The sequence below is a fragment of the Canis aureus genome, chromosome 7 (assembly GCF_053574225.1).
Source record: "Canis aureus isolate CA01 chromosome 7, VMU_Caureus_v.1.0, whole genome shotgun sequence".
In the NCBI taxonomy this organism is placed as follows: Eukaryota; Metazoa; Chordata; class Mammalia; order Carnivora; family Canidae; genus Canis; species Canis aureus.
The window spans coordinates 68,577,908-68,599,543 of record NC_135617.1 but is presented as its reverse complement, the minus strand read 5'-3'; the positions used below and the strand labels follow the sequence as shown (position 1 = coordinate 68,599,543).

Genomic DNA, 21,636 nt, shown 5'->3' with positions numbered 1-21,636 from the left:
AAGTATACAATTTGATAAGTTTTGGCATATGTATATACACCATGAAATCATCAACATAATGAAGACAATGAACATATCCATTAATCCTTAAACATATTGCTATTCTCCTTTGTATTCCTTCTCTTTCCTTTCACACCCTCTCCTATCCCCAAACATGGCTTTCTGTGACTATAGTTTACAATTTCTATAATTTTATATAAATGGAACCATATAGAATGTACTGGTTTTTGTCTGACTTCTTTTACTCAGCATAATTACTTTGAGATTCACACATGTTACTGAGTGTCATTCCTTTTATTATTGATTAATATATTCCATTGTGTAGGTAGATCACTGTTTATCCACTTGTTAATGGACATTTTATTTACAGTTTTTGGCTATTGTGAGTAATGCTGCTATGAACATTCATATACAAGTTTTTGTGTGGTCATGTGCTTTTCTTTTGGGTAAATTCCTAGGAATGGAATGGTCAGGTGGTATGGTAGGTAAGATTTAACTTTTTTTTTTTTTTAAGATTTTATTTATTTATTCATGAGAGACACACAGAAAGAGGCAGGGACACAGGCAGAGGGAGAAGCAGGCTCCCTGCAAGGAGCCCAGTGTGGGATTCAGTCCTGGGACTCTGGGATCAGAACCTGAGCCAAAGGCAGATGCTCAACCACTGAGCCACCCAGGCGTCCCAAGATTTAGCTTTTTAAGAAACAATCAAACTTTTCTAGAGTGGTTTACTATTTTACATTCTTTTTGCATTTTACATTCTTTTTACATGATTTTATTTATTTATTTATTTTTTCTTTTTACATGATTTTACATTTAAATTTTCTTTCTTTTTTTTTTTTTTACATTTAAATTTTCTAACATCCTACTCTTCCATTTACTTTTAAAAAAATTTGTTGTCTTTCATACATCTATAGTCCTCATTTGTCTTGATATTCAGATGTCCTTATCTTTGGCCAATGAGAGCTTTTTGGAGACACCTCCTATGTCTTTTAGAGAAGACCCCAATAATCTTTTTTCTTTTAGACAGAACAAGATGTTTCAGGCTTCTCATATACATCCTTACTTCAGACCTGGAATCTGACATTACTCCAAAGAACCCTGATTCCTTTTAGTGAGAAATGCTATTTAGAGAGAACAATCTGGGCAAAATGTATTCATTGAGTTGTAATTGAATAAGGACTTTTAAGTGTTCAGTTCTAGAGTAAAGTTATTTTTAAGAGAGAGAAGAATAGGGGAGCCTGGGTGGTTCAGTTGAGTAAGCATCTGCTTTTAGCTCAGGTCATGATCCTGGAGTCATGGGATTGAGTCCTGTGTCAGGCTCCCTGCAGGGGTGACTCTGCATCTCCCTCTCCCACTGCCCCTCCCCCTGCTCATGCTCTCTTGCTCTCTCTGTCAAATAAATAAATAAATAGAATCTTTAAAAAAAGAGAGAGAGAAGAATAAAGATAATATGCTGATATTTCTCAATTCAAATTAAAAAAGAGAATTTTAAATTAACTTTTTAGATTTAATGTTTGTATTTTTGTTCATATGCTGAATCTTGGTTCCTAACAACAATAATGTAATAAATGATTTACTTTTTAAATTGTTTAAAAAATATCAAAACCAGTATTATAACTATCAATACAACTAGATTACTGTACAGTAGATTTCTGTGTGTGTGTGTGTGTGTGTGTGTGTGTGTGTGTTTTAAACTTATAATACTGTCTCATAGAGAAGAATGGTCAAATGCTGTGTTTTAAAGTCACTTGAAATCATTTTTTATGCGGTTGGGATACCAATTTGACTACAAAGTAGTTCTTTTTTTTTTTTTAAGACGAATTTTGCAGTTTTAGGCTCACAATAAAATTAGAGGAAGGTACACAGATTTCCCATATCCCCTTTCCCCCCACACATGCATAGCCTTTTCCATTGTTAACATCCCCCCCAGAGTGTGGTACGTTTGTTACAGTGGTTAAACCTACATTGACGTCACAGTCACCCAAAGTCTATAGATTATGTTAAGGTTTACTTTTGGTTTTGTACATTCTCTGGATTGGGACAAATGTATAATGACACGTATCCACCATTACGATATCACAGTATATTTCACTGCCCTAAAAATTCTGTGTGCTCCTTTATTTATCTCTATCCTTGCCCTCAACCCCTGAAGTCAATGGTCTTTTTTCATTCTCCATTATTTTTCCTTTTCCAAAATGTCATATAGTTGGATCCATACAGTGTGATTCCATCTTTTTAGATTGGCTTTTTTCACTTAATAATATACATTTAAGATTCCTCCATGTCTTTTGCAATTCTATAGCTCATTTCTTTTTAGAATTGAAAATACTCCATTGTCTGGATGTACCACAGTTTATCTGTTTACCTACTGAGGGACAGCTTGGTTACTTTCATATTCTGGCAGTTATGAATAAAGCTGTTGTAAATATCCATGTGCAGGTTTTTATGTGGACATAAATTTTCAACTTTTTTGGGTGAATATGAGGAGCATGATGATTGCTGGATCATATGGTTAGAGTATGTTTAGTTTTGGAAGAAACCACCCAACTGTCTTCCAAAGTGGCTACACCATTTTGCATTCCCACCAGCAGTGCAGCTCCACAACCTTGCCTGTATTGGGTGTTGTCAGTGTTCCAGATTTTGGCCATTCTAACAGGTGTGTAGTGGAATTTCATTATTTTCATTTCATTTCTTTATATATAGTGTAGAGCATATTTTCATATGCTTATTTGCCATCTGTAGATCTACTTTGGTGAGTTGTCTTTCAAGGCCTTTGGTACAATTTTTTATTTGGGTTGTTTGTTTTCTTATTGTGAATACGTGTTCTTTTATATTTTGGGTAACGGTCTTTTATCAGATGTGTCTTTTGCAGATATACTGCAAAATACTCTCACAGTCTGAGACTTGTCTTTTCATTCTCTTAACACTGTCTTTGCAGAGCACAACTTTAATTTTTTAAAATATTTTATTCATTTATTCATGAGAGACAGAGAGAGAAAAAGAGAGGAGAGAGAGAGAGAGAGAGAGAGAGAGAGAGAGGCATGGACGCAGGCAGAGGGAGAAGCAGGCTTCATGCAGGGAGCCCGACATGGGACTCGATCCCGGGACTCCAGGATCACACCCCGGGCTGAAGGCGGGCGCCAAACCGCTGAGCCACCCAGGGAAGTTTTTAATTTTAATGAAGTCCAGTTCATCAATTATTTCTTCCCTGGATTGTGCTTTTGGTGTTAAATCTAAAGAGTCATTGCTATACCTAATGTCATCTAGGTTTTCTCTTATGCTATCTTCTAGGAGTGTTTTAAAGTTTTTTTTGTTTTTGTTTTTGTTTTTGTTTTTGTTTTTGTTTTTTTTTTTATTTATGATAGTCACAGAGAGAGAGAGAGAGAGAGGCAGAGACATAGGCAGAGGGAGAAGCAGGCTCCATGCACCGGGAGCCCAACGTGGGATTCGATCCCGGGTCTCCAGGATCGCGCCCTGGGCCAAAGGCAGGCGCCAAACCGCTGCGCCACCCAGGGATCCCTTTCTAGGAGTTTTTATATCAGTTTGTTTTAAATTTTTGAATTGTCTTAAAACTTATTTTTAAAAAATATTTATTCATTCATTCATTCATTCATGATAGACACACAGAGATAGAGATAGACAGAGAGAGAGAGAGAGAGAGAGGCAGAGAGACAGGCAGAGGGAGAAGCAGGCAGAGGGAGAAACAGGCTCCAGCAGGGAGCTCGATACGGGACTCAATCCTGGGACTCCGAGATCACGCCCTGGGCCAAAGGCAGGCACTAAACCACTGAGCCACCCAGGGATCCCCATTATTTTTAACTATGTAAGATACAAAACTAAAGTTCCAAAGTTAAAACTATAATACAAGGTATATGTATGCATGTTTGTTTGTGTTGTCCCTTTTCTTACACAAAATGTAGTATATCATAAACACTTTCCACATTGCTTTTTTAAAAAAACTATGTCCTGGTGATCACTCTATAGAAGTATATACAGCAATGTTCCTTATCCCCCCTGCCCTTTTTTTTAGTAGGCTCTACGCCCAACATTATGGGACTTGAACTCATGACCCTGAAATCAAGAGTTGCCTGGTGTACTGACAGAGCCAGCCAGGCACTTCCCCTACTCCTTTTTGAATTTATAGAATATTCAGAATATTATAGGGAGGCATCATAGTTTGCATAGCCAGTTCTCTATTGATGTTTGAGTTATTTTCAGGGTGTTTGCTTTTACAAATAGTGCAGCAATAAATGGCCTTATCACTTATCATAAGTGTATATGATAGCCTAGTGATTCTGTTTTTTTTTTTTTTTTTTTTTTTTTTTAAGATTTTATTTACTTGAGAGAGAGTGAGAGAGCATAAGCAGGGGGAAGGGCAGAAGGAGAGAGAGAAGCAGGCTCTCCACTGAGCAGGGAGTCCAACACAAGGCTTGATCCCAGGACTCTGGGATCATGACCTGAGCTGAAGGCAGATACTTAACTGACTGAGCCACCCAGGTGCCCCTAGCCTAGTGATTTTTTACAAAGTTTACACATCAATAAGCAGACTACTGACTTTGAGAATCCCAGAAGCCTCCTGTGCCCTTTCTAGTCCTATCTGCTCTCAAGGGGAATTTATTGTGATTTTTAAACATCATACCTTAGTTTTCTCTATTTTTAAAGTTATATAAATGTAGTCATGTAGTATGTCATCATTTCTGTCTAGTTACTTTAGCTTCATGTGATGTTTCTGAGAGTTGTCCATGTTACATGTATTTGTAGTTCATTCATCCTCATTACTGTATATTCTTACGTTGCATGTCACAGTGTGTTCTGTTGTAGATGGACATGTGGTTTATTTCTAGTTTCTGGATATTAGGTATACTGTTGCTATATGGAACTGTCTCTATCATGACTGTGGTGGCCTCTGCATCTGTTGAAACCCTTGACTTGGGCACCATAAAGAATGAATTTTTCTGTATGTAAGTTAAACATATGTAAGAAAACATAATGCTACTATGAATATTCTTGTACATATCTCTTGGTGTACACATTTCTGTTTTATATAGAAGAGGTGCAGGGTCATAGGCTGTGCGTGTGTTCTTTAGTAGATACTGCTAGATGGTTTTCCAAAGTTTTTGTGCCACTTTTCCCACTAGCAGTGCATAAGAGTTCCAGTTGCTAGCACTTAGTATTGTCTATTTTTTTATTTTAGCCATCTGATAGATATGTAGTTGTATCACATTGTGATTTTATTTTATTTTTTTTTAAGATTTTATTTATTTATTCATGAGAGTCACAGAGAGAGAGAGAGAGAGAGAGAGAGGCAGATACATAGGCAGAGGGAGAAGCAGGCCCCATGCAGGGAGCCCGATGTGGGACTTGATCCCAGGTCTCCAGGATTTGGCCCTGGACTGAAGGTGGCGCTAAGCCGCTAAGCCACTTGGGCTGCCCCACATTGTGATTTTAATTTGCATTTTCTTGATGGTTGGTTTATTGGAATTTTGAATATCTTGTTTAATAAAATATTGATATAAGTATTTTTCCTATTTATCTTTTGGGTGGTTTGTCTTTTTCTTATTAATTTGTAGAAGTGCTTTATATATCCTGGAGTCGCTCCTTTTGTCTTCCCTTTTTTATTGAGGTATAACTGACATATAACATGATATTAGTTTCAGGTGTACAGCAAAATGATTTGATATTTGTATATATTGCAAAATGACCACCAGGATAAGTCTAGTCAACATCCATCACTATACATTACCACTGTCCCTTTTATTTTTATTATTTATTTATTTCATTGTATTTTAAAAAAATATATTATTTTTAAGTAATCTCCACACCCAACATGGGGCTCAAACCCACAATCCCCGAGATTAAGAGTTGTGTGCTCCACTGACTGAGCAAGCCAGGCACACCTGCTATCCCTTTTATTTTATTTTTTACTTTTTTAAAAAAAGATTTTATTTATTTATTAGAGAGAGAGAGAGAGAAAGCACACACAATTGATGGGGTGGGGCAGAGGGAGGGGAAGAAGCAAACTCCCCAATGAGCAGGTTGCTTGACATGGGGCTCTATCCCAGGACCCTGGGTTTATGACTTGAGCCGAGGGCAGATGTTTAACCCACTGAGCCACCCAGGTGCGCCACCTGTTGTCCCTTTTAAATTGCTCTATTATAATTATTGTAAATTGTCTCCTCTGTATTTCATGTCTTTTTAAAAGATTTATTTATTTATTTTTTTTAGAGAGAGAGAGAGAGAGAGAACAAGTGGGAGGAGTGGAGAGAGAGGGAGAGAATCTCAAGCCAACTCTGCACTGAGCATAAGAGCCTGACATGGGGCCCAGTATCACATCTCTTAGATCACCACCCAACCGAAACTAAGAATCAGAAACTTTTTTTTTTTTTTAAAGATTTTATTTATTTATTCATAGAAACAGAGAGAGAGGCAGAGACAGAGACAGAGGGAGAAGCAGGCATCATACAGAGCGCCCGATGTGGGACTCGATCCAGAGTCTCCAGGATCACGCCCTGGGCTGCAGGCAGCACTAAACCGCTGCACCACCGGGGCTGCCCAAGAATCAGAAACTTAACTGCACCACCCAGGCGCCCCTTTATTTCATGTCTTTTTAACAATTTTTTAAAATTGTGCTAAGAAACACAATATAAAATTTACCATCTTAACCATTTTTAAGCATACCGTTCAGTAGTGTTAACTGTATTCACACCCTGCAGCAAATCCCTAGAGCTTTTTTCATCTTCTGAAATTGGAACTCTGTATCCATTTGTATTGGTTTGCTATAACTCCATGACATAATACCACAGAAGGGCCACCAAAATAGTTAAAATTAAAATTTTTTCACAGTTCTAGGGCTCGAAATCCAATATCAAGGTGTCAGCAGGTCCTGAGGCCTCTCTCCTTGGCTTGTAGACCTGACTCATCAGCATTTTCTCACATGGATTTTTCTCTGTACCTGCTCATCCCTGGTGGTGTTTCCTTTTTTTCTTTTTAATTGAAGTACAGTTAATATACAATGTTTTTATTGGTTTCAGATGTACAATATAGTGATTTGACAGTTCTACGCATTATGTAATGCTCATCATGATAAGTGTAGCTACCATATATTATTACAGTATTATTGACTATATTCCCTATGTTGTACTTTTTATCCTGATTTATTACTTGAAGTATGTACCTCTTCATCACTTCACCTATTTTGCCCATTTCTCCTACCCCTTCCCTCTGGCAACCACCAGTTTGTTCTCTATATATGAGTTTGGTTTTATTTTGTTTTTTAAAATTCCAATCTAAGTGAAATGGTATTTGTCTTTCTTTGTCTGACTTGTTTTACTTAACATAATACCTTCTAGGTTCAACCATGTTATCACAAATGGCAAGATTTCATTCTTTTTTATAGCTGAGTAATATTTCATTATATATATGTGTGTGTTTATATATAAATACATATATACATATATACATTTATATATAAACACATTATACATTTTTATATATACATACATATATTTATCCATGCATTTGTCGATAGACCCCTGGGTTGCTTCCATATCTTGGCTACTGTAAATAATGCTGCCATAAACATAGGGGTGCAGATGTGTTCTTAAATTAGTGTTTTCATTTTTCTTAAGTAAATATCCAGAAGTAGAATTACTGGATCGTATGATACTTCTATTTTTAGTTTTTTGAGGAACCTCCATACTATTTTCCACAGTGGCTGCACCAAATTACTATTCCCACCAACAGTGCATAGAAGTTCCCTTTTTTCCATATCTTCACCAACACTTGTTTCTTGGTGTTTTGATACTAGCCATTCTGACAGATGCCAGACGATATCTCATTGTGGTTTTCATTTGCTTCACTGAGGATGAGTGATGTGGATCACCAATATCATTCTTAATGTGTTTTTTTTTAACAGAAATGATTAATTCTTTTTTTTTTAATTTTTATTTATTTATGATAGTCACAGAGAGAGAAAGAGAGAGAGGCAGAGACATAGGCAGAGGGAGAAGCAGGCTCCATGCACCAGAAACCCGATGTGGGATTCGATCCCGGGTCTCCAGGATCACGCCTTGGGCCAAAGGCAGGCACCAAACCGCTGCGCCACCCAGGGATCCCCTGCGCCACCCAGGGATCCCCAGAAATGATTAATTCTAATGTAGTACAGTATACCTATTTTTTCTCTTTATGGATTAGCTCTTTTTGTATCTTATTTAAGGGCTCTTTTCTTGTCCTAGGTATGAAGATATTCTCCTTTGTTTTCTTCTAAAAGTTTTTTTTTTTTTTTCTTCTAAAAGTTTTATTGTTTGACCTTTCACATTTAGATACAATCAGTCTTAAAACTGATTATTTTTCTTTTTTGGTGTAAGATAGGAGTCAATATTATTTTTTCCCTGTCGGCATCTTCAAATTGACCATGCCCTGTTATTGAAAGACCATGTTTTCCCAACTGCTCTGTCACCTTTATTATAAATTAAGTGTGTCTCAGTCTAGTTTTGATTTATAAATGAGGTAGAACATTTATATATATATATATATATATTTTAAAAGATTTTATTTATTTATTCATGAGAGACACAAAGAGAGAGAGAGAGAGAGAGGCAGAGGCAGAGGGAGAAGCAGGCTTCATGCAGGGAGCCCAATGTGGGACTCGATCCTGGGACTCCAGGATCACGCCCTGGGCTGAAGGCAGGGACCAAACAGCTGAGCCACCCAGGGATCCCAACATTTTTATATTTAATATCATTTGCACTTACTTCTCTGTGAACTGTCCATATTTTATCCCATTTTTATTGGCCTGTAGGTCTCTTTCTTCTCAGTTTCCTAAAACTCTTCATACATTTGAGATGTTAGTCCTTTGTGATATAAATTGCAAATATATGTATTTTTCCAGTTTATAATTTCCATACCTTCTTTTTCTCTTGTAATGAAAACTGATTTCATTTACATGTCAGGAATGTCTGTGTTTTCTACATTCAGAAGGATTTTAACATGGCCTTCATTCTTCTCCTCACCATTTCTGACCTCTCACTGTGGAAGTATAGCTATAATCTTTGGGATATATTTGACAGGGTCAACTAGACAGGGTCTAGTTGGGATTGTTCTTGACCTCTTGCTCACCTAGCTGTAGTTCTTTCCTCTTTCTACTACCTTTGCAGAGTATGCTTGTGTCTTTGAAGATTTTATAGAGACCTAGCATTTCCTTTCCTCTCACACAACATTCACATTTAGGTAGTTTGTGGACTGTATGAATATTTTTCAGCATGCTTGGGTGGCTCAGTCGGTTAAGTGACTAACTCTTGGTTTGGGCTAGGTCACGATCTCACGGTTGTGGGATGGAGCCCTGAGTCAGGCTCTGTGCTCAGCAGAGTCTTGCTTCATATTCTCTCTCCCTCTCCCTTTCCCTCCCACTCATTCTCTCAAATAAATAAATAAATCTTTAAAAATACATATATATTTATATTTTTTGAATATAATGGAGGAGATATATTTATATGTGTGTATATTTTAAGATTTATTTATTTATTCATGAGAGTCACACAGAGAAGCAGAGACCTAGGCAGAGGGAGAAGCAGGCTTCCTGCAGGGAGCCTGATGCGGGACTCGATCTGGGATCCCGTGAGCTGAAGGCTGATGCCCAACTCTTGAGCCACCCAGGCATTCCTAAAAATATATTTTTCAATTTATTCTTTCTAACAGAAGGGGGATTATTTCCAGGTCAACTTTTTTTCTTTCATTTCATTCTTCAAAAAATCCAATTAAAAAGAGTACAAAAAATTTTCAAAATTAAAAAAATTTAAGTAGAAATAGGAAGAGAGAAATAAAGAAGTCACCCACAATTCCTAGTACCCAAAGAGAGATAGTGTTAATAATCTTGTCTGATGTCTTCCACTATAAAGAGTGTGTACCATGTCTTACCTGATTCTGAACATTGGTCTGCCTCATTTGTTGTAGTGAGTATGGCTTTGCTGAGAAGGTGGTGGAAGGGATGTTCATCATCGTCAATTCTATCACCGTCAAGATTCACTCCAAGGCCTTCCACGCTTCTTTTGAATTGTGGCAGCTCCAGGGCTACAGTGTCAACCCCAATTGGCAGCAGAGTGACCTCCGCCTCACCCGCATCACTGACCCCCACCGAGGAGAGGTGACAGCCCTAGTATTACAAGAGGAGAGAAAGGGGAGATTCAAAATGGGACTCATTTTTAAAGGATATTATTCCTGCTTTGAGGATTTCCTCAGATATGTCCCCCATTCCTGTGAACCCAAGAATCCCAGCGTTACTGTTACATCTTTTCTTCTCTCAGGGATCTCTGATCCATTCTATTCTATTGGTAGGATCCCAACTGAGAATGGTGGGAGTTCCTGCTTTGCTCATCTTTTCCCCTTGGACTTCCTGCTTCTTGGTTAATTTCCATAGAATTAAGGGATTTTACCTTTTTTCCTTCTAGGTTTTAACATTTAAGGAAATAACTTGGCAAACACTTCGCATTGAGGCAGATGCTACAGACAATGGTGATCAGGATCCAGTTACCACTCCACTAAGGCTTATTACCAACCAAGGCAGGATCCAAATAGCCCTCAAGAGAAGAGTGAGTATGTTTTCTGACTCCATGAAAACTTCCATCTTTTATTCTCCTAGATAGCCTGGGAGTTGGTGTTCTTTCCTTTTTGAATATATTGGCTCCAGGAATAACCATCGAAAGGGGCAGACCTGTAATTCAGTGTTGTACAGAACGTTTCTGTGAACATTTGCACCCCCTTGTCACCTGAATTTTGGAAACCACAAATTTTACCCATATATAGGGACTGTGACATAGGTACCTAGCAGTTGACTACTGTTGTTTCTTGTTAATCCAGAAAACATTAGTAGTTTTGTAAGAAATTGACTCTCCATAGTGTTTGCTGCTTTCCTTTCATGTTCTGGGGATTGAAAAGCCATTTCTGGAATTAACTGGGCAATCATCACATGGAGGAGTTGGAATGAGACCAGATGTTGAACCCCATGTTTTATGTGGCTCCTTCAGACCAAAGATTGCAATGTGGTAGCCTCCAAGCTGATGTTCCTGTTGGATGACCTGCTGTGGGTGCTAACTGACTCACAGCTCAAAGCTATGATGAAGTATGCAGAGTCGCTGAGTGAGGCCATGGAGAAGTCAGCCCAGCAGAGAAAGAGCCTGGCCCCTGAACCTGTACAGGTTAGAGGCAAAATAGATACCCTTGGTGGGGCTAGGGAGATGGTAGGCCAGACCTAATTCATGTTCATACCAACATAGATGGAGTTGATACTTTATTTGGGGCATTTGTCATTTGGATAGGCTTTGTTATGCTTCTAATTTATTCATTTATTCTGTTCATTGGGTACCTCCAGTGTATTAACTATATAGTACTAGCCACTGGGAAGGAAAAGTAGAATAAGCCTCTTATTCCTGTCCTTGGAGCTCTCACTGTCTTAAAATATGGACTGTACACAAATTATTACAATAGGAGGTAGTAAGTGCTGTGTTATAGGTAGACACTATGCCATGAGAGCACAAAAAAGAGGGACCTCACTACACAGGCTTAGCATCAGTCAGCTAAGTCCTGGGGGATGAGAGCTTGGGGGCAGTTCAAACCTCAGAACAGTACTCTGACTTGAGTTACTAGACTAATTATAATTAGGCTTTTTGGAGTTTGGGTTATTTAGGTGGGACAGACCTAAGTGAGCTATCAGGTGAATAGTTAAGAAAAGGAGGGGGCATATTGCTAAATTGTGGCTTTCTTTAGCCTGAGCTAAAGCTTAAGAAAGCCTGTGCGGAGCCTCTCTGGGTTTGGACTTCTTGTTTTTCTCTGTCACATGTAGATCACCTCACCTGCTCCCAGTGCCCAGCAGTCCTGGGCCCAGGCATTCAGTGGTGGCCAGGGCAGCAGCAACAGCAGCAGCAGTCGCCTCAGCCAGTATTTTGAGAAATTTGATGTGAAAGAGTCTTCCTACCATCTGCTCATCTCCCGCCTGGATCTGCACATTTGCGATGATAGCCAGTCCCGAGAGCCAGGTACCCTGTCGGTTCTGAGCCTGGGCTGCCTGGTCTGTTAGCTCCTTCAGCTCCAGACAAAGCTTTGGGATGGAAGGCTCTTTGCAAGATGCTGTGGAGTAATTTAGTTGGCTTCCCTTAATTCCAGGCATTCCTTGGGCCTCAGTCTTTGTGGCACCTCTGTCTGTTGGTGAGAGGTAGTGCTTACAGCCTTTAGGGTGTAGTGGGACCACTGGTAATACTTAATGAGATACAGAGGCCAGCACTCTCCCAGGCTTCACTAAGTTAGAATCTTTAGGGGCAGACCTCAAGCAGTGTATACATTTTTTTCTCCCCAGTGTGTCTTGGGCAATGCTGAACACTGGTTTAACCTTGTAGGAAAGTAAATTCAAGTATAGGAAACACCAGGATTTTCAGGTTTTTGAGTCAATTTAAGTATTTTTTATTTATTTTTACTTTTTTGTTGTTGTTGTTTAAAGATTTTATTTATTTATTTGTGAGAGACACAGAGAGAGAGGCAGAGACACAGGCAGAGGGAGAAGCAGGCTCCATGCAGGGAGCCTGACATGGGACTCGATCCTGGGTCTCCAAGATCACGCCCTGGGCTGAAGGTGGCACCAAACCGCTAAGCCACTGGGACTGCCCCAATTTAAGTATTTTTTAAAAATATTTTATTTATTAATTTGAGAGACAGAGAGAGAGAGAAAGAGAGAGAATGAACAGGGAGGAGGAAGGGACAGGGAGAGGGAGAAGTAATTCCCTGTTGAGCAGGGAGCCTGACACAGGGCTCAATCCCAGGACCCCAGGACTCCAGTACCATGACCTGAGCTGAGGGCAGAGGCTCAACCGACTGAGCCACCCAGGTGACCCCAATTTAAATATTTTTTATGTGTAAATGCCCTCTTCCCAAGCAGAGAGGTTATGTTGTATTCTCTTCATGCTTTTACATTCATTAGGGCAGTTAGTATTACATACACATATATGTTTATTCAAAGTGAGAAAGGAATTGACTAATTTTTTTCTTTCACGAACCTTGGGAAAATCACCTAACCTCCTGCTTAACCTCTGAGTTTCTTCATTTGTGAACTTGAGTTAAATCATATCTGACTCCTTTACTGCATTGGTTGTCGGTCTCAACTGAAATAATATACTGAATTTGGGGGACCCTAATTATAGTCACATACTCGGTATTATTATTCCTTTGCTGCCTGTTCCTTTAATACTCTGTATTTTATTTATTTATTTATTTATTTATTTATTTATTTAAATTCAATTTGCCAACATATAGTATAATACCCGGTGCTCATCCCATCAAGTTATAGTCCCTTTATACTCCCCTTTGCACCACCTTTTGGCTTGAGATGCTCTCATATGGTAGATTTTTTTTCTTGTGCTACCTTATCCTTTCTGAAGGTTATGTCTGCCTCTTAATGACACCTATACTATTTTCTTGGGGGATCTTACCTTTCCTTTCTGGGGCTTCAGGCAGCATTGTCTCTCTTGCTTAGCTATTCCTTGGTGTTGAAGTGACTTCAGTCCCAATCTACTCCCACTCTGAGAGAGCTAAAAGAAGCAGTGACAACATAGATTGCTTTTGTGACTACAAGAAATAAATTGCTCACTGGTTTGCCACCAGTTATTTTGGAAGTTCTTTCCTAAAACGATTATTATTTTGTTTGGTTGTTTTTTCCAAGTGTAACTCCAAAGGCTTTGGGTTTTTTCTCTTGTTTTATCTTGAATCCTTTCAGAGGTCTTTATTAAGAGTATATTGTTAAGAGTTTTATCCTTTTGGGATGCATAGGTGGCTCAATGGTTGAGCATCTGCTTTTGGCTCAGGGTGTGATCCCCAAGTCCTGGGATCAAGTCCCACACTGGGCTCCCGGGAGAGAGCCTGTTTCTGTCTCTGCCTATGTATTTGGCGCTCTCTCTGTGTCTCTTAGAATAAATAAATAAAATCTTAAAAAAAAGTTTTATACTCTTTCTTGATGGAGAGGTATTGAGCACTGTCCTCTTCATATGGCCAGGACCCATAATCCAAAGGAAGATATGAATGATTAGCCTCTCCTGCAGCCCTCATATATTTATTTATTAAACTAAATTTCTCTACTTGGTGGAATTTAGGGAATTTTTGAATGAGATATTTTTAGGTATGGGGATAACTCCCAACCTACCTTACCAAAGTATGGTATATGACTCTCTCTTTTTTTTTTTTTTTGGTGTATGACTCTTAAAGGAGCAAGAAACAGAACAAGTTTTTGTGAACTTGACTCTTCTGGGATTTGGGGAAAAGGGGAAAGGAGAACTAGCTGGCACAGCAAGAGCTCTATAATTCTCTGGAATTGTTCTATCTAACATGGAGCCACATGTGATTATTGTTGGCTGATCCAAATTGAGATGGGCTGCAAATTAATATATGCATGAGATTTTGAAGATATAATAGATAATTATTATCATATTATATCTTGAAATGATAAAATATTGATTATATTCATTTAAGTAGTAGTATGTATTATTAAAGTTAATTTCACTTTTTTAAAAAACTTTTTTTTGTATGGCTACTAGATAATTTAAAATTACTTATGTGGCTTACATTCTATTTCTACTGGATAGCATTGCTCTAGAACTGTCTGTCTAGTATGGTAGCCAATAGCCACATGTGGCTGTTAAGATTAGAATTAAATAAACTAAAAAATTCAGTTCTGGGACGCCTGAGTGGCTCAGCGGTTGAGTGTCTGCCTTGTCTTGGGGCGTGATCTGGAGTCCCAGAATCAAGTCCCACATTGGGCTTCCTGCATGGAACCTGCTTTTCCCTCTGCCTATGTATCTGCCTCTCTCTCTCTGTGTGTCTCTCATGAATAAATAAATAAAATCTTTAAAAAAGAAATTCAGTTCCTCACTTGCAACGGCCACATTTCAAGTGTTCAGTACAATCTATAGACCATATAAGATTTTCATCACCACAGAACATTCTAGTGCTGCTCTAGAGGCTTGTTAAAGGCTAGATCTATCTGCTTTTTCATCAAGGGACACCATAGGCTGGGATGTTGGGTCCTTGAGCAACCTACCTCTCTCTTACCTCTCTCCCTTGGTATTGGAAGTGAAATTATTAGAAAATGGGTGGGTCCTCGGGGACAGCTTAGTGTGAGGTGGGGCAGCATTATCTCTAAAAATAAAACGGAGCAGTGTATACTCCAGCCTTCAGTTGATGAGGAAGAGTGTCATCTGCCTCTTTAATCTTTTTTCCTTAGGATGAGGCCTGTGAGCCAAAAACTTTCTTTCCCTCTTAAGGCCACACGGTCCTCATCCCACCAGTTCGTTGGAGAATTTTAATTAGTCTTTTATGGATACTACTTATTATTTATGTCCCATATATCATTATGTGCATATAATTAACCATGTTGGTAATTGATAATTAAATATAATTAGATTTTGATTTTAATTCTACACCCTACTTTAATATGCACAGTCTGTGTAGTTTATTCTTCTTTTAGGTCTAACTAACTCCAATGAGGGGAGCATTGCTGTGAAACCCTCTCCTTCCAGTAGTCTCACTCATGCATTTTTTTTAAAGATTTTTTTAAAAAATTTATTTATGAGAGACACAGAGAGAGAATAGAGAGAGAGAGAGAGGCAGAGACAGGCAGAAGGAGAAGCAGGCTCCATGTAGGGAGACCGATGTGGGACTCTATCCTGGGTCTCCAGGATCACGCCCTGGGCCGATGGCGCTAAACCATTGAGCCACCCGGGCTGCCCAGTCATGCATTTTTAACTAGGATGCTATCACCCAACGGCAGAGAAAAATTGGCTCTTTTAAACATCTTTATTGAGATTGAATTCACATAGCATACAATTCACCCATTTAGAATATACAACTCAGCATTTTTTAGTACATTCATGGGGTTGTGCAATCATCACTACAATCTAATTTTAGAACATTTTTGTCCCGGCAGCCCCGGTGGCGCAGCGGTTTGGCGCCGCCTGCAGCCTGGGGCGTGATCCTGGAGACCCTGGATCGAGTCCTGCGTCAGGCTCTCTGCATGGAGCCTGCTTCTCCCTCTACCTGTGTCTCTGCCTCTCATTCTCTCTCTGTGTCTCTATAAATAAATAAAATCTGTAAAAAAAAAAAAAAAAAAAAAAAGAACATTTTTGTCCTTCCTAAAAGAAATCATGTACCCATTAGCTGTCACTTTCCATTTTGTAGCTCTAAGCAACCACTGATCTCCCTTCTGTTTTGAATTTTGCCTATTCTGGACATTAAAAAATGAGTTCTTTGGTGAGATGTGGGGGCAAAAAATAGTCTTAGCGATAACATGGTTTCTGCCCTTCCAAAGCTTAACCCTGCATGAAAAAATTTTATTCCTTATATTTAATTTCTTTCATTGGGTTTTCTTGGTTATCACATGAGGAGCATTGACATTGAATTCATGGAAGAAGCACAAGATATGGTGAATAGATGGCTGTGAATAGAGTACTTTTTCCCTATTGATTGCTGAATTTGAAAATCATGCAGTGGGAGTGGCCTTGCACATAAATGCCTGTTGGTTGCCATTGACTGCCTTGTTGGTGGTGTTATATTTGAGCCTCAGTGCTTTTGTGATTTGAACTTAAAGAAATAAAAATAGTTTTTATTTTATTATTTATTTCTACAAGTTATTCAGCAAATCATTAAGTGTGAAAAGAAAAAATATGACCTAGTCTTAATGAATACCTAGAAGCTAGATAGGCTAAAAGATTTTTTCTCATAATAAGTGAAAGTTAAAAGTTATGTTTACTGAGGTGCACCTGGCTGGCTCAGTTGGTAGAGCATGAACCCTTGATCTCGGGGTAGTGAATAAGCCCCACATTGGGCATAGAGCTTACTTTAAAAAGTTCATTAAAATTCATTTTAAGAAATTTATTTAAATTTTCCATTTTTTTGCTGAAAAATACTTTTGAATAATTAAAAATTTGATTATATTGCTGTTGTGTATTTCTGATTTGCATATGTAATTTGATACATTATGATTTATATAAAATAAATTTCATTAAAGGTTATTCAGCAAATATACATATAAAGTTGTTAAATATTAATAGCTTTAACTTTTATTTATTTATTTATTTATATTTTTTAAAGATTTTATTTTTTTATTCATGACAGAGGCAGAGACACAGGCGGAGGGAGAAGCAGGCTCTATGCAAAGAGCCTGATGTGGGACTCGATCTCAGGACTGGGACTCTGGGATCATGCCCTGAGCTGAAGGCAGACACTCAACTGCTGAGCCACCCAGGCTTCCCAATAGCTTTAAGTCTTAAATTTAACTTTTGATTTAAAACAATTATTTAATCTTTCATAACCATGCATTGAATAAAAGGAGTAAACTTCATACTTATTCTTTTTATGTATAAAGCACAGGTAGCATATAGTACATAAGCAGATACATAGTGTATCTGTGGTATGAAAATTTCATGAAGAGGGGGCAATTGGGGAAAAAATGTCTAAACAAGCTTAGAGGTAGTGATAATAAATACAAAGATTGAGAAATAGGAATGTGAATGTAGGATGGTGATTAGTCCAGAATTTGGGGTGGTAAAATCTAGATTAGACAGAAATGTATTAGCTTACCCCTTGAGGATCCCATGGTATTTCCCTTCACCCTAATAAGAGAAGTATAGAACAGTATAGTTCAGACATATAGTTCATGCATATGTAGGAGAAAGTTTCTACTCTAACTACTCTACTAACAGTTCTTAGAGTGTAGTTGGAGAGATAGGTAGAAATAGGGAAAGTTCATTCATTTAGTAAGCATTAAATGTAAATTCAAGATAAACATAATACATTGTTTGACTTAACACTAAAAATTCCAGTTTACCTACAATATCCTATATGTGTCATTTACAGTGTCCTTGTTAGTGCAGTGTTTTAGTGTTCATGGTACTGTGTATGTACAGTATGGAATGATTATCTAATTAGCTCTGAGGCTAGAATATGAAAGTAAATAATATGGGTTCTGTTTTGGGGGAATTTGGCTTATGCTTCTCCAAGTGTTGGGCCGAGGAATAGCATTCCTAGCATTTTTAGTTTTGGGGGGAACCAATCAATTAGGGTTTTAGAATGTATTGGTAGGATACCTAGGATTCTAATTCCTGAATCCTGAGTTTTGCAGTTTCTTTTGCCTTTCTGGAAATCTGGCAGCCATTTACAGAGATAATGGAATATACTTTTTTTGGGTCTTATCCATTGACTGTTAGAGATGAAGAGAGGAGGGCCTCAACCTTGCAAATCCTTGACATCATGGCCTTTCAGTTGCAGTTGCACTTGTGTATCAACTAGGCTTTTTTTTTTTAGAGAGCGAGGAGGGGGTGGGGAAGAGCAGAGGGAGAGGGATTGAGAGAGAATCTTAAGCAGGTCCAAGCTCAGCACAGGGCTAGATGCAGGTCTATCTCACAACTCTGAGATCATGACCTGAGCCAAAATCAAGAGTTGGTCACTAAACTGACAGGCGCCCCCAGGCTTTGGAACTGATCCTCAAGAGGACCTAAGTACTTTAAGTGGTGTTTAGGCTTCTTTGTTTCTTCTGCTGCTGTTCACCTTTATTTTTCTTTTATAGGTGTCTCTGCAAACAGACTGACGGGTGGTGCAATGCAGCTTACTTTCCGCAAGATGGCATTTGACTATTACCCCTTCCACTGGGCAGGTAGGACAGCCCTGAATGGCAGCAGTTCTAGTGTGTCCCTTGTACCTATGTATTGAGGACATATTCCATGGGTTCATTCCTGTCTGCCCAGCAGGAGGGTACCAGGAATTGCAGCTCAGAGAGGTATTGGGAATAGCCCTGTTCAAGAAACTTGTAGGTCTGCTATCGATGATTCTTTATCAGTGATGGAAAGAAGTAGGAGGAGAGGCAGTGCTTGAGATGTTGCTTTTGATTCCGTGTTCTGCCCCTTACTTCCACTAGTTTTAGATCTCTCTAGTAGTCCATGGTCAAAGATGGTGACAGCATGTTTGCTGGCCTTTTTCGGAACCTTAGGGAAAAATCACATATGGAATCCAGAAGAACTTGAATGTTCTCACTAGATTTTTACTTTTCTCAGAGAACTCTGGATTGGAGTGAGGGATCAGATTCTGAAGTAGGACTATACCAATGGAAGATAAAAATCAGAATGTTGGATTATGATCTTGAACTAAAATCTTATTGCTTTATTGTTGTATAGGTGACAGCTGCAAACATTGGGTACGGCACTGTGAGGCCATGGAGACCCGAGGCCAGTGGGCCCAGAAGCTGGTGATGGAGTTTCAGAGTAAAATGGAGAAGTGGCATGAGGAGATGGGTTTCAAACCACCTTGGCATCTGGGAGTAGAGTCTCCCTTCCAGAAGAAAGCAGGTAGGTTATAAGGAACTGGAAGACTCCCATAGCTTAGCCTTTTGCTATTTACTTTTGACTCTCCAGTGAAGATAAAGCCCTGGACTAACTAATTATCCCAACCTCATCCCATGGAGAGTTGTCAGTGACTTCTTTTCTTTTTCTTTTTTTTTTTTTTAAAAAGATTTTATTTATTTATTCATGAGAGATACAGAGAGAGGCAGAGACATAGCCAGAGGGAGAAGCAGGCTCCCTGCAGGGAGCCTGATGAGGGACTCAATCCTGGTTCTCCAGGATCACGCCCTGAGCCTAAGGCAGACACTTAACTGCTGGTTGACATCACAACCTGAGCTGAAAGCAGGCACTCAACCATTGAGCCACCTAGGTGTCCCAGTGACTTTTTTTCTTTACAGAGTCCTAGCTGTCTTTAGAACTAGCCGCAATGTTGAGGAGAGGTTGTCGTCCCCTTTATTCCATAGGCTGTGGCCTTGGTCTTAAGGAGAATACAATTTTTTAGTTTCTTCCAAAAATTAGATGGTATTAATCAGTCTTTCCTAATTATAGCCTTGATGATCTTAGGATTTTTACTTTCCTTATTCTATTAATAATGAGAGTTGAATGTATCTGATTCTCTTTCCTACCTTCTTATTTTTATTTAGATTCTCTCTCCAGTCCTCGAAAGAACCCCCTTGAGAGAAGCCCCTCTCAGGGCCGACAGGCTCCCTTTTGGCCTCCAGCCTGGAATCGTTTACGCTCTAGTTGCATGGTAATACGAGTGGATGACTTGGACATCCACCAGGTGAGAAGCCCAATGCAGGGAGACATGGTTGGAAAGGGGTGGAGCAGTTCACTTGGAAGGCAACAGGTGTGAACAAGATTGTGGAATTTGGGGACTGCTTACTTGACTTCTGAATGGGTTGATAACACTGGTCTGTTTCTTTCTGAGCATGGCTGCTGAGATCAGGACCTGCAATTCCCCTAGTTTCCTCTGATACCCTACTATAACCGTTCCCCTGAGAAAAATGCACTTTTTTTTTTAAGATTTTCTTTATTCGGGCAACCCTGGTGGCTCAGTGGTTTAGTGCCGCCTGCAGCCCAGGGCGTGATCCTGGAGACCCTGGATGGAGTCTGCATCGGGCTCCCTGCATGGAGCCTGCTTCTCCCTCTGCCTGTGTCTTTGCCTCTCTCTCTCTGTGTCTCTGTGAATAAATAAATGCAATCTTAAAAAAAAAAAAGATTTTATTTATTCATGAGATAGATAAGAGAGAAAGAGAGAGAGAGAGGCAGAGACACAGTCAGAGGGAGAAGCAGGCTCCATGCAGGGAGCCCGATGTGGGACTTGATCCTGGAACTCCAGGATCACGCCCTTATCTGAACGCAGGCGCTGAACCGTTGAGCCACCCAGGGATCCCTGAGAAAAATAAACTTGCAGATGATGTGAGGCAGGTGTGAGAATGCCTGCAGTAAGTGTGCAAAGCACTCTGTTTCCTGTGAGAGACTTTGCAAGGATTGTAGTGGCTTTTATATGACCTCAGAGGAAATTGAGGAAATTCTATTATAGATGCTGTACGGGTACTAACAGCAACTTGTGTGTGGTTGTGTAGGTTTCTTCAGCTGGACAGCCAAGTAAGAAGCCATCTACACTCCTCTCCTGCAGTCGGAAGCTTCACAACCTACCCGCTAAGGTCTCTGCCATTCATATTGAGTTCACAGAGTATTACTTCCCCGATAATCAGGAGCTTCCAGGTAAAGCATCTCATCTGGTCACTTCTTACTTTGCAGCCAGCCTTGGGGCCATGGCTTGTATTCTCATTTGTTGCTAGGAATTTTAGGTGTTTGAGTTAGTTTAGCACACTTTTGTTAAAAATTCTCCCTTTATAAACATGTATCTTTGCTTTCTTCATAATAAGATGAATATCAGCTGGTAAGTAGGAATTGACTTGCTACTCTATATATGATGATTCTTTTTTTTTTTTTTTCCTGCTTTCTAGTTCCCTGTCCCAATCTCTACATTCAGTTAAATGGTCTGACATTTACTATGGATCCTGTCAGCTTGCTCTGGGGAAACCTCTTCTGCCTGGATTTATATCGCAGTTTAGAGCAGTTCAAAGCTATCTACAAGCTGGAAGATTCAAGCCAGAAAGATGAACACTTGGATATCCGACTGGATGCCTTCTGGTTGAAGGTAGGGGAGAGTGGGATTTTTGTTCCTTGTTGGCAGCCCTAGCTGCATTTCTTCCATGGCTATAATCCTGGGTTCTACTCACCCCTTTGATAGAAATAAGAA

At 39.2% G+C, this 21,636-nt stretch overlaps 1 protein-coding gene across 5 annotated transcripts in view; it reads left to right on the top strand.

The window, feature by feature from the left end:
* BLTP3A (bridge-like lipid transfer protein family member 3A) overlaps window positions 1-21,636 on the top strand; it is a 64,141-nt gene that overhangs the window by 25,081 nt on the left and 17,424 nt on the right. For all 5 annotated transcript variants that reach the window (XM_077904335.1, XM_077904333.1, XM_077904334.1 and 2 more), the window contains 9 exons: window positions 9,952-10,141; window positions 10,446-10,586; window positions 11,022-11,192; window positions 11,837-12,029; window positions 18,596-18,682; window positions 19,200-19,370; window positions 20,009-20,148; window positions 20,954-21,095; window positions 21,341-21,534. In XM_077904335.1, coding sequence (XP_077760461.1) covers window positions 9,952-10,141; window positions 10,446-10,586; window positions 11,022-11,192; window positions 11,837-12,029; window positions 18,596-18,682; window positions 19,200-19,370; window positions 20,009-20,148; window positions 20,954-21,095; window positions 21,341-21,534 — 1,429 coding nt within the window. The remainder of the gene's footprint in view (window positions 1-9,951; window positions 10,142-10,445; window positions 10,587-11,021; window positions 11,193-11,836; window positions 12,030-18,595; window positions 18,683-19,199; window positions 19,371-20,008; window positions 20,149-20,953; window positions 21,096-21,340; window positions 21,535-21,636) is intronic.